This window comes from Geotrypetes seraphini, chromosome 16, assembly GCF_902459505.1.
Source record: "Geotrypetes seraphini chromosome 16, aGeoSer1.1, whole genome shotgun sequence".
In the NCBI taxonomy this organism is placed as follows: domain Eukaryota; kingdom Metazoa; phylum Chordata; class Amphibia; order Gymnophiona; family Dermophiidae; genus Geotrypetes; species Geotrypetes seraphini.
Genome location: NC_047099.1, coordinates 50,230,278 through 50,242,746, shown reverse-complemented (window position 1 = coordinate 50,242,746; position 12,469 = coordinate 50,230,278). Strand labels below are relative to the sequence as shown.

The following is a 12,469-nucleotide window of genomic DNA, read 5'->3' as shown; positions in this document are numbered from 1 at the left end:
CCTAAGCTCCGTCCTCAAACACTTGAAAATCCTAAGTAGCAACATTCTGGAGCTCAGATTGTGATGTCATAATGCCTCATTCCACCAATGCCTAAGCTCCGTCCTCAAACACTTGAAAATCTAGGCTAGTGCAATTAAGGCAGAGCTTAGAGGAATGGGGCAGGGACAATGACAAAACTCACGGGGACGGAATGGGGAGATTGAGTTCCCGTGTCATCCTCTGTGCTCACCTTCACGTTGTCGTGGAGGTTGGGGGATGTGCAGGGGTCTTTGCTGGTGCCGGTGCTGGAGCAGCAAGGCGACGGGTAGGTGTTGTTATGTTCTCGAAAGAAGTTCGATTTGTTGAAATCCGTGTAATTATTGAATCCGCAGCACTTGAGCTGCAAAGAGAGAGAGAGGTGGGCGGTGAGTTCTCTGCGGGGAAGAAAACCGGAGCACCTGCCCCTCTGCGCTGGGTCTTACCTCTTTCATGGCGGTGTTCCAGATCAGGGTGATGTCGGGCTGCGTCCCGTAGTCCTCTCGTAGTGTCTTCATTGCCCAGCCGCTCAGGTGGTCCAAGAAGATCTGAGACTGGAAGACAAAAGTCACGGGACACAGGATGAGTGGGAGGGGAGGGGGGGCTATAGGAGAATGCAGGCTCGTGAGTGGACAAATTTCCTTCTTTCTCATTCCCTCGTTCTTTATATCTTTCTTTTTCACACTTTATCATTCCCTCATTCTTTCATTTTCCTTTTTTCTCGTTCCCTCGTTCTTTATATATTTCTTTTTCACACTATCATTCCCTCATTCTTTCATTTTTCTCATTCCCTCGTTCTTTATATCTTTCTTTTTCACACTTTATCATTCCCTCATTCTTTCATTTTCTTTTTTTCTCGTTCCCTCATTCTTTCATTTTTTCTTTTTCCTTCTTTCTCGTTCCCTCGTTCTTTATATCTTTCTTTTTCACACTATCATTCCCTCATTCTTTCATTTTTTCTTTTTCCTTCTTTCTCGTTCCCTCGTTCTTTATATCTTTCTTTTTCACACTTTATCATTCCCTCATTCTTTCATTTTCCTTTTTTCTCGTTCCCTCGTTCCCTCATTCTTTCATTTTTTTCTTTTTCCTTCTTTCTCGTTCCCTCGTTCTTTATATCTTTCTTTTTCACACTTTATCATTCCCTCATTCTTTCATTTTCCTTTTTTCTCATTCCCTCGTTCCCTCATTCTTTCATTTTTTCTTTTCCCTTCTTTCTCGTTCCCTCGTTCTTTATATCTTTCTTTTTCACACTTTATCATTCCCTCATTCTTTCATTTTTTCTTTTTCCTTCTTTCTCGTTCCCTCGTTCTTTATATCTTTCTTTTTCACACTTTATCATTCCCTCATTCTTTCATTTTTTCTTTTTCCTTCTTTCTCGTTCCCTCGTTCTTTATATCTTTCTTTTTCACACTTTATCATTCCCTCATTCTTTCATTTTCCTTTTTTCTCGTTCCCTCGTTCCCTCATTCTTTCATTTTTTCTTTTTCCTTCTTTCTCGTTCCCTCGTTCTTTATATCTTTCTTTTTCACACTTTATCATTCCCTCATTCTTTCATTTTCCTTTTTTCTCGTTCCCTCGTTCTTTATATCTTTCTTTTTCACACTTTATCATTCCCTCATGCTTTCATTTTTTCTTTTTCCTTCTTTCTCGTTCCCTCGTTCTTTATATCTTTCTTTTTCACACTTTATCATTCCCTCATTCTTTCATTTTCCTTTTTTCTCGTTCCCTCGTTCCCTCATTCTTTCATTTTTTCTTTTTCCTTCTTTCTCGTTCCCTCGTTCTTTATATCTTTCTTTTTCCCACTTTATCATTCCCTCATTCTTTCATTTTCCTTTTTTCTCGTTCCCTCATTCTTTCATTTTTTCTTTTTCCTTTCTCGTTCCCTCGTTCTTTATATCTTTCTTTTTCACACTTTATCATTCCCTCTTCTGGACAAATTTTTCCCCGTCCTCACTGGAACTCATTTTCCTGTTCGAGGCTTGTGCGGTTGAGGCAAGAGCTTACAGGAATGGGACAGTGCCAAAACTCGCAGGATCGTGGAAATTGAGTTCCTGCAGAGACGGGGACAGATTTGTCCCTGTGTCATGCTCTAATGCAGATCTCTGCTCAGCGGACATGGTCTCGTCCTTCTTCTGCTTTAAAAGTGGCCCAGTTTCTTGTCTTTGTTTCTTCCTAATAGGGTGCCTCAGGTAAAACGTCAGCCTTATCTCCCGCCCCACCAACGCACACACTTCAGCTCAATTTACTTTCAAGTCCCTAATCTGTTGGGATACCAGACATCTGGTTGGATTTACAAAACCCAGCAGTTTGTCTGGGTTTTGGAAGGCCCTACACTGGGAGCTTTGTCTGGATACCCTCCAGACATGGTCCGGATGGGTAAGAAGAGACAAGACTTGAGGGGGGGGGGGCATATACCCTCTTTTATTGCTGGTAACCCTACTCTTGGGCTGTGTCAGCCCTGTCTCCCCAAATATGTCTGTGTATGGGTGACAGGCTCCTGACCACACAGGTATCTCGGAGGCAAGATACTGAGCCAGTCCTGAGTGCCGCTCCCCCGCCATTCATTGGCTTTTCCAGGAAACCGGAATTAGAAGTTCATAGATGCTGAGGAGGGAGGGAGGGGGGGGCAGGTCGGCTCGGCCTGATCCTAAGGACCTGGAGTATTCTGGGACCTCCCATACTGGTATCCCTAATTCAGGGTTTCCAGTCCTGTCCTGGGGGCTCCATAGCCAGTCAGATTTCCAGAAGGTCCCCAGTGATGATACAGAAGATGAATTCTCATAGACGGGGCCTCTGGCATGTGAAAGTCTCTCTAATTCATACTCACAGCTCTTCTGGAGGGCCACAGACCTGTTTCATTTTCCTAATGATCAGAGTATTTGCATGCACTGGCTCTGTTATAGGCAAATATATCTTAAGCATATTCATTCAGGATAATCCGACCGATCCCCTGAAAAGGAAGGGCCTGAGAGCCACTGAACTAGTTATCGAGGGTCATTTGCTCCCACCAGCACAAGCTTCAATCACTGAGTCTAACCACGGTGGACGTTTTTTAGTACTGACTGAGAGGCAGAACTAGCTCTTTCACGCCTATTCTTTGACACTCCCTGGCATGCGCACGCACGCGTTCGTATGTGACTCACCACGGCGGAGAAGGCGAGGACCACGACAGCTCCCGCCACCTCTGCTATGAAGATGAAGAGAATGATGGAGAAGAACTGCAGGAGCAAGCAGATTAGAGACTGATTATAAAGCGCTCCTTTTGCAAAGCCCTGAAGCACGCACCCTGACGCTGTCTGGACTGGGCGCCGGATCTTGGAGTCAGTGGAAAACCAGGAAGTCTTTGGCACGGGTCTGTGTCCGTCTGCCTTCTGGTATCTGAACTGCTGGAACTCGATACGTAACTCCGGGGTTTTCAGCACTCCCGTGAGCCATACTTAGAGGCCTCTTTTTTTTTAAATTCTTTATCAAATTTTCCAAATCAAATTTACAAGAAAATAAACTTCTTGTTAAAGAAATACAGGAGATTTAACATTTTGTGCACTTGATGTAAAATATGAAAATGAATAAAGAATTAAAAAAAAAAAAAAGAAATACAGGAGAATAAAATAAGTATATACTGTCAAAATTATACGCAATTAAGAAAATTACTTATCCGTCCTTAGACCCCAATATCATAAGGGGAATTACCACCAATACGATGAGAAGCAGCAAAAGAAAAACCTTAACAAAATAAGGCTTAGCTCAAGTTTGGCTATCATCTTCCAAATTCACCATTCCTATTCCATCAGGTTATCTTTTTTAGCTCTAGAAAAGATTTTAACTGGTCTGATTTTAACTACAATACATTTACAAGGGTAGGTTAAGGCAGTGATTCCCAACCCTGTCCTGGAGGAACACCAGGCCAATCGGGTTTTCAGGCTAGCCCTAATGAATATGCATGAGAGAGATTTGCATATGATGGAAGTGATAGGCATGCAAATTTGCTTCATGCATATTCATTAGGGCTAGCCTGAAAACCCGATTGGCCTGGTGTTCCTCCAGGACAGGGTTGGGAACCACTGGGTTAAGGGACCTCTTTATAAATTATAATAAAATCTAGCTCAAAGCTGGGTAAAGCAAAACTCATGAGATAGAATGGTTCAGCACAAAACAAGCCCACTTAGAAACCTATCCCTCTTGAGAATTGGAGGGGGGGGGGCAGAGCGGGGATTAGAACTCACCAGCATCAGCATGCATCTGTTCTCTTTCACTGCTCCGTAACAGCCCAGGAACCCCATGAGCAGGAGGAAGGATCCGATGGCGATGCAGAGATACCCCACGTTTATCAGCTGAGTCAGCTGCGGAGCTGCCACTCCCAGGATGTTCACAAAAGAGCCCCCGTCCACTTTCACCCAGATTCCGATGCCCAGCACCGCCGCGCCGCCGACCTGTGGGGGAGGAAAAGGACACCTGAATCAGACCCTGCGACGCTGAATTCTGGGCCCTTAATAAGGATCCGCAATAAACAGAGGCCGGTGGCAAAGAAAGTCACGACAGTCATGAACCTACGAGAAAGGGAAGTGTGGCCCGTTTTTTTAAATGAGGTTCTCTCAGGGTTTCCGCTGCTGGCATTGTGCTTGTTTCAAGTTTCAAGTTTTATTAAATGTGATAAATCGCTTATTACATACTAAGCGAGTAACACTTAAAAATATGTTATATATATACAACCTTAAGAAGGGGGGGGGTAAGAAATCACTAACAGACAGTACAGACCAACTGCGGTACATGAGGAAGGGACAAAGGTGGGTAAAAGTTAAAAAATTGCTGTTTCTCAGGAGAACCAAGTAGAGGAGAAAACATTAGGATTGGGGTTTAAAGAATTGTTTTAAAAAGTAAAAGAAACTTTAAAATGAAATATTTTAGGATCAAATTAAACTGGTTTAAAAAAAGAATATGTTTTAAACATTAAAAGAAGCTTTGAAAAGGAATGTTTTTAGGTTGGTTTTAAATAAATTCAGATCTTTAACTTCTCTAATATATCAGGGGAGAGTATTCCAGGTAAGAGGGGCCATAACTGAAAATATGTCATGACGTCTGGTTCCGATGATCTTCAAAGAAGGAACCGTAAGCAGCCCTTGTGTTGTGGATCGTAGGGAGCGAGTCGAGTTATATGGGATTAGAAATCGGTCTATGAATTGTGGTTCATTAGTGGATAATATTTTAAATGTTAGAAGTAAGATTTTGTAGGTTATTCATTGGTTAATAGGAAGCCAATGCGAGTCTATTAAAAAAGGTGTTACGTGATCGTATTTTTTACCATTGTGGATGATTTTAATTGCAGTATTTTGAATTATTTGCAAAATACTGCAATTAAAATCATCCACAATGGTAAAAAATACGATCACGTAACACCTTGTTTCAGGTTTCCGGGTCTCGCTGCGTCTTGCCAGGTAGAAGCCGACGTTTCGGCCACCATGCTGTGGCTTTCTTCAGGGTACGCTGTGAGGTCTGCAGTTTGTCTTTGTAAATAGAGGGTACGTTGACCTGATTGGGAACAGGGCAGTCCGTTGGTCACCAATTTGAATTCTGGGGGGAAAATCAGTTGGTCTATCCCCCCCCCCCCTAGAATGAAAAAGTTTCTGGCAAGTTTAAGATGTTCTCCTCGTGAAGCTGGGTTCTGTGTTCTCTCAGGGTTTCCGCAGCTGGCATCGTGCTTGCAGACCTCACAGCGTACCCTGAAGAAAGCCACAGCATGGTGGCTGAAACGTCGGCTTCTACCTGACAAGGCGCAGCGAGATCCGGAAACCTGCAACAAGCAGTTTTTTTAATTGGAGGCAGTCCCCGAGTTACAGACGCCCGACTCCAGTACGACTCACACTTAAGAACGCCGTCGCGGCTTCATTCGACTTCACTGAGCGGTATTTCCAGTGGCAAAGACTCCTACACTTCTCCTGCAGCAGATTCAGGGTTAATGCATGGCCACGTTAAGAACAGTGTGTGGTTGTGCGTGCCGTAGCTTAGGGATCTGAGTTACGTACAAATCCGGCTTAAGAACAGCTTCAAAAAGGGAACTCGTTCTTAACCCGGGGACTGCCTCTAGTTTTCGGTGCCATTCTCACTTACAAATATTATGCTGTTGAAGATGAACATCATGGTTTTCAGGAAGACGAAACACCCCATGTTCTTCTGTCACCTACAACACAGAGAGGAAAAGGTTATGGTACAGGGTCAGAAGGTCACACGGTAAAGGTACGTTTACAGCCCCCTCCTGCAAGAAGGCAGACGTTGCTCTGTAACTTTCTAACTCCACAAGAGGCACCTCTGGAAAAGTCGTGAAATAATTAAATCGACCCTCACCAGCTGTGCAACGAGCAACCCCAGTGCAACGGCGAAGGTGGGATGCATTTTGATATAACATAAGAGGCCAGGTGACACTGCACACAGGTTCGTCCTGTTCAAATGTAATGATCACATTCAAGAGGACGACGTCGCAGTGTGGGAAGTTTTGCCCAGCTTAGCATGGGCTCTGCACAATTCTCCATGCTGTTGGGGCTGCCCTATGCTCTAAGGAGTTTAGTTCATGAGAAAAACGTACATAAGAATTGCTATAGTGGAACAGACCGAAGATCCATCAAGCCCAGTATCCTGTATCCAACGGTGGCCAACCCAGGTCCCAAGTCCCTGGCAGAAGCCCAAAGAGTAGCAACACTCCAGAGCTGATATTATGATGTCATAATGTCTCATTCCACCAATGCCTAAGAGCCAACCTCAGCAGTGATGTCACAATGGCTTCATTGTCCTTGACTTGGCTCACCTAAGAACATAAGAGTTGCTATATTGGGAAAGTCCAAAGGTCCATCAAGACCAGTATCCTGTTTCCAACAGGTCCCAAGTACCTAGCTAGATCCCAAGGAGTAAAACAGATTTTGTGCTGTTTATCCTAGGAATAAGCAGTGGATTTCCCCAAGCCATCTCAATAATGTCCTATGGACTTCTCTTTTAGGAAATTAGCCAAACCTTTTTTTTAAACCCTGCAAAGCTAACTGCCTTCACCACATTCTCTGGCAACGAATTCCAGGGTGTGAAGAAAGATAGTGGCACACTGCCCAGTGAAATCCAATGGTAATGGAGGCATTCGCTATGAAACCCAGTGTGCCACAGCCCAAAGACTCAACGTCTGACTTTCTAATGGTGGGGATTTAGCACATACTCTGAGCTGGAGAAGAAGCTTAGCTCGTTTTTCTGGGCCAGTGTTGGTGAACGCAGTTTCCTCTCTTGTGCCAGTTGTAGTGATGGGGATGAGGAGCTGAGGAGATTGCATCACTGAATGTGGGGTTAAGAGGAAGGCTGACTCTGCTGCGTGCAGCCATTTGCATGGTGGCCAGCCTGCGCTCCCGTGTTTGTCTGCATTTTTTGCATATAATTTAGTTACAGTATTGGGCACAGAGCGGCTCAATGCATAGCTAGCTCTAAGGTATGAATTAGAACATCATCACCTCAGGCAGAGAGTTGGGCTTTACACACAGCTTCCCAGGCCCTTCCTGGTATCATAAGGAGAGTGTGGTGCAGTGGTTAGAACTACAGCATCAGCACCCTGAGGTTGTGGGTTCAAACCCCACGCTGCTCCCTGTGACCTTGGGCAAGTCACCTAATCCTTCACTCCTCCAGGGACATTAGACAGAGTGTGAGCCCACCAGGCCCTTTCCCTGATGTCATAATGCCTCATTCCACCAATAAGAGCCAACCTCAGCAGTGATGTCACAATGGCTTCATTGTCCTAGACTTGGCCCACACCTGATATTGTATTGGAGGAGAGTGTGGCGTAGTGGTTAGAGCTACCCTGAGGTTGTGGGTTCAACCCCACGCTGCTCCCTGTGACCTTGGGCAAGTCACCTAATCCTTCACTCCTCCAGGGACATTAGACAGAGTGTGAGCCCACCAGGCCCTTTCCCTGATGTCATAATGCCTCATTCCACCAATAAGAGCCAACCTCAGCAGTGATGTCACAATGGCTTCATTGTCCTAGACTTGGCCCACACCTGATATTGTATTGGAGGAGAGTGTGGTGTAGTGGTTAGAGCTACCCTGAGGTTGTGGGTTCAAACCCCATGCTGCTCCCTGTGACCTTGGGCAAGTCACCTAATCCTTCACTCCTCCAGGGACATTAGACAGAGTGTGAGCCCACCAGGCCCTTTCCCTGATGTCATAATGCCTCATTCCACCAATAAGAGCCAACCTCAGCAGTGATGTCACAATGGCTTCATTGTCCTAGACTTGGCCCACACCTGATATTGTATTGGAGGAGAGTGTGGTGTAGTGGTTAGAGCTACCCTGAGGTTGTGGGTTCAAACCCCATGCTGCTCCCTGTGACCTTGGGCAAGTCACCTAATCCTTCACTCCTCCAGGGACATTAGACAGAGTGTGAGCCCACCAGGCCCTTTCCCTGATGTCATAATGCCTCATTCCACCAATAAGAGCCAACCTCAGCAGTGATGTCACAATGGCTTCATTGTCCTAGACTTGGCCCACACCTGATATTGTATTGGAGGAGAGTGTGGTGTAGTGGTTAGAGCTACCCTGAGGTTGTGGGTTCAACCCCACGCTGCTCCCTGTGACCCAGGGCGAGTCACTTAATCCTGCCCCAAGTACATTAGATAGATTGTGAACCCACCAGGACAGATGGGAAAATGCTTCTAAACCATTTTGAGTGTAGTTTTATAACTACAAAAAGAGCTTTGATGAATACACTGCACACATGGTTTTAGCACGTATACATTTTGGATCTCTTGAAAACTAGTGCCATAGCAGTGTAGAATTAGGGACCGCCGTCTGAGAGAGGAGTCCAGTTCTGGTTTTGCTTAGATTCATCTCTCGATTTGTGGTTCCAATGTTTCTTGGAAATCTATAAATACGACAGGGCCAAACCAACATGGTACCAGCCTTTCCAGATGGCTCTAGGTCAGGGGTGTCCAACCTCGGCCCTCGCCAGGCTGGATTTTCAGGATTTCCCCAATGAATATGCATGAGATCTATTTGCATACAATGGAAGCAGTGCGTGCAAATAGATCTCATGCAAATTCATTGGGGAAATCCTGAACACCCGGCTTGCTTGCGGCCCTTGAGGAACGACGTTGGACAACCCTGCTCTAGGTCAACTGGAAATTTCTCTTTTCTGTGGACAAGCAGGATGAGTCGGCCACATGCGTAGTGGTGTCATCTGACAACACCGTGGATGGATTCAGTCTCCTAATGCCCAGAAACGGCTTTTCTGAGAATGTGTGAATTTCTTTTCTAAATTCTCTTACCTCTTTCGATTGTCAGGGGGGGCCATATCTTCATACTCAGTCTGCCTCTGGGTCACGCAGTCCGTACCGCATCCTCCCCCAACACCCCAGAACCGCTGGAAAATGCCCAACTCCCTCCATTAGCTTTATGGGGTTTCTGTTTTACAGGGGCAAAGACCACGGTCCTACTACAGCCAGCTCACTCTTCCCAAGTCCTTAAAGGACAGAATGTCATGTCTTCCCTCACAATGGAAACATTCTTCTCTTTAATACATAAAGCCCAGCGAGAGCTCGAGCTCTGCTAACTCAACCTACCCTGCTCCAAAGCTGTGGATCTCAAACCCTGTTTCCCTGCCGGAGATCCCACCATTTCCTCGTCAGGCACAGGTCAGGGAGCGCAGCTGGGTCACCTGCATATCCCAAGGTGACAAGCACAACTCCACGCTTCATGAACCATCGCAAAAACCTGTCCTTTCCCTCCAAAACATGTCCCTTCTCCTACAGAGACCTAACCCACCAGTGCCTGGGAGTCTCTGTCACTTTGGAAGCCACTGACATCTTGTGAGCAAAATGCATTTGTTATAAACAGGCTTTCAAGGCCCAAGTCAGGGACTGGTCATAGCCCCCCAGTTCCACCTCCATTCTTGCTCTTTACGAAGTCCACTTGCTTCCCCCCTCTGAGACCATCAGCTCAGTTTTCCTTACTCCTGGTTTCTATCCTACTTCCACCCGCCTCCATAATTCACCATGAGGGACTGTCCTGCCACAGAAGGACATCAAGTGGACCCACAGCTAACAGGAAAATGTCTTCCTCGATGCTGGTACAAGCAGAATAAATAAGAAGTTACAAATGACTTTCTCGTCTTCACAAACCCTGTCCTTGTAACGCCTGTTCTCTTTCATCAACAAAATAGACCAGTGAGTGCTCTGCCACATCCACCCAGCTCCATGTGAACCTCGTAACTCCCAACTGCTCATCTGAAGTGTCTACTGAGAGCCAGGGAAGCTCAGGTGCAGAGCAGAAACACGACAAACGTGCTTTCTCCTGGAACAATCCACCTGGGGAATTATGAAAGTGTACAGACATGCTTTTGTAGAAAGCGTAAAGCCTGGTTAAACATAGAAACATAGAAACTGACGGCAGAAAAGGGCCAAGGCCCATCTAGTCTGCCCATACCAATGTCCCACCCCCTAACTCCCTCCTTGAAGAGATCCCACGTGCCAATCCCATTTTTTTCTTAAAATCTGACACGCTGCTGGCCTCAATCACCTCCAGTGGAAGACTATTCCAGCGATCAACCACTCTTTCGGTGAAGAAATATTTTCTGGTGTCACCATGAAATTTCCCACCCCTGAGTTTCAACGCCATGGGACCTTTTAGAAAAAAGATATCTTCCTCCACCTGGATACGGCCCGTGACATATTTGAACGTCTCGATCATGTCCCCCCTCTCTCTGTGTTCCTTGAGTGAATATAGATGCAACTTATCCAGCCATTCTCCATACGGGAGATCCTTGAGTCCTGAGACCATCCGGGTGGCCATTCTCTGAACCGACTCAACTCTCCGCACATCTTTGTGGTAATGTGGCCTCCAGAATTGTACACAGTATTCCAGATGGGGTCTCACCATGGATCTGTACAAAGGCATTATGACCTCGGGTTTATGGCTGACGAAGCTCCTTCGGATACAACCCATGATTTGTCTAGCTTTGGATGAAGCTTTCTCCACTTGATTGGCAGACTTCATGTCTTCTCTAATGATCACCCCCAAGTCTCGTTCTGCTACAGTCCTTGCTAGGGTCTCACCATTCAAGGTGTAAGGCGTTGATTATGGTAGTTGTGTATGGAGAAGGGTAGGCAGGAGTGTCCCAAACTGGAATCACACCTTGCTGTGACACAGTGTTTTTCAACCTTTTTACACCTGTGGACCGGCAGAAATAAAAGAATTATTCTGTGGACCGGCATCGGTTCTCAAAATTGACATAATTCAATCACTAAATTCAAAAATAAAATCATTCCCCCCTACCTTTGTTGTCTCCCTCCCTCCATGCTATGCCTTACCTTCCGGCCTGCTCCCGCCTGGCCATTTTATGCCGCCCCCGGTGTTATCTTCAGGCCGGCTCCCTCTTCCTCACTGATGCAGTGCACAAAGCTGCTGGCAGCGGCTCCTTGCGCGTCCCGTGCCTCATCTGGAAGCCTTCCCTCTGACTGAAAAGGTTCTGGTCAGCAGGCTCTCGGACTTCAGGGGATGATCATTTAGCACAGTGTTTTTCAACCTTTTTACACCTATGGACCGGCAGAAATAAAAGAATTATTCTGTGGACCGGCATCGGTCCGTGGACCGGAGGTTGAAGAACACGGGGCTAAGTCTTGGGCCAGACCCCGCCCACCTCTACCCAATCTCCACCCCAGACCCCGCCCCCATAATAGTACTAATTGCACCTTGCACGTCCCTTGCCTCATCTGGAAGCCTTCCCTCTGACGTCAGAGAGAAGGCTCCCGGTTCAGGCGCAGGACGCCCGTGGCTTTGTGCACTGAATCAGTGAGGAAGAGGGAGCTGGCTCGAAGGTAACGCCGCATCGATCGCACCGTGGACCGGCGGTTGAAGAACACTGTTTTGGGCCTGATGCACGTGCTGGCCCTGTGGACCGGCAGGAAATTTCTGTGGACCGGCACCGGTCCACGGACCGGCGGTTGAAGAACACTGGTGTGACACACTCCCTAGCGCCTCTGCTCCGTCCACTGCCCCGTGGCCACTTCAGGGGAGACAGTGGATGGGGAGTGAAGTTGTCTTATAATACGAGCGCATATCGCGTGTCATGTCATCAGAACCCACAGCTGAAGCGTTCACATCTAACGCCAAGCGCAGCTGAACCTAATAGAAGCATCACGTCCAGTTTACCCATAGCTCAAGCGCTCACAGCATTCAGTATTTTGTATTAAAGTTTCTGGGTTGTGGAACGAATCGTCCGAGTTTCCATTATTTCCTATGGGGAAATTCGCTTTGATCTACGAGTGCTTTGGCTTACGAGCACGCTTCTGGAACGAATTATGCTCGCAAACCAAGGTTTTACTGTACTTTGCTTCTGCAGAGTGGAACTGAATCTGGAAGCCTGGGCTGTTTTTACACCCAAAGAGACTGCTGCATCGCTCTCTTTTATTCAAATAAAACCAAACAAGCACTACA

General features: G+C 46.4%; 1 protein-coding gene across 5 annotated transcripts in view; it reads right to left on the bottom strand.

Annotated features, from left to right (window-relative positions):
- The window catches only part of TSPAN16 (tetraspanin 16), a 30,906-nt gene that overhangs the window by 3,566 nt on the left and 14,871 nt on the right, over nt 1-12,469 (bottom strand). For all 5 annotated transcript variants that reach the window (XM_033923565.1, XM_033923563.1, XM_033923564.1 and 2 more), the window contains 5 exons: nt 6,122-6,191; nt 4,240-4,446; nt 3,160-3,234; nt 463-570; nt 231-380 (listed from right to left, as the gene is read on the bottom strand). In XM_033923565.1, the coding sequence (XP_033779456.1) occupies nt 231-380; nt 463-570; nt 3,160-3,234; nt 4,240-4,446; nt 6,122-6,178 (597 nt within the window). In that variant the 5' untranslated portion in view covers nt 6,179-6,191. The remainder of the gene's footprint in view (nt 1-230; nt 381-462; nt 571-3,159; nt 3,235-4,239; nt 4,447-6,121; nt 6,192-12,469) is intronic.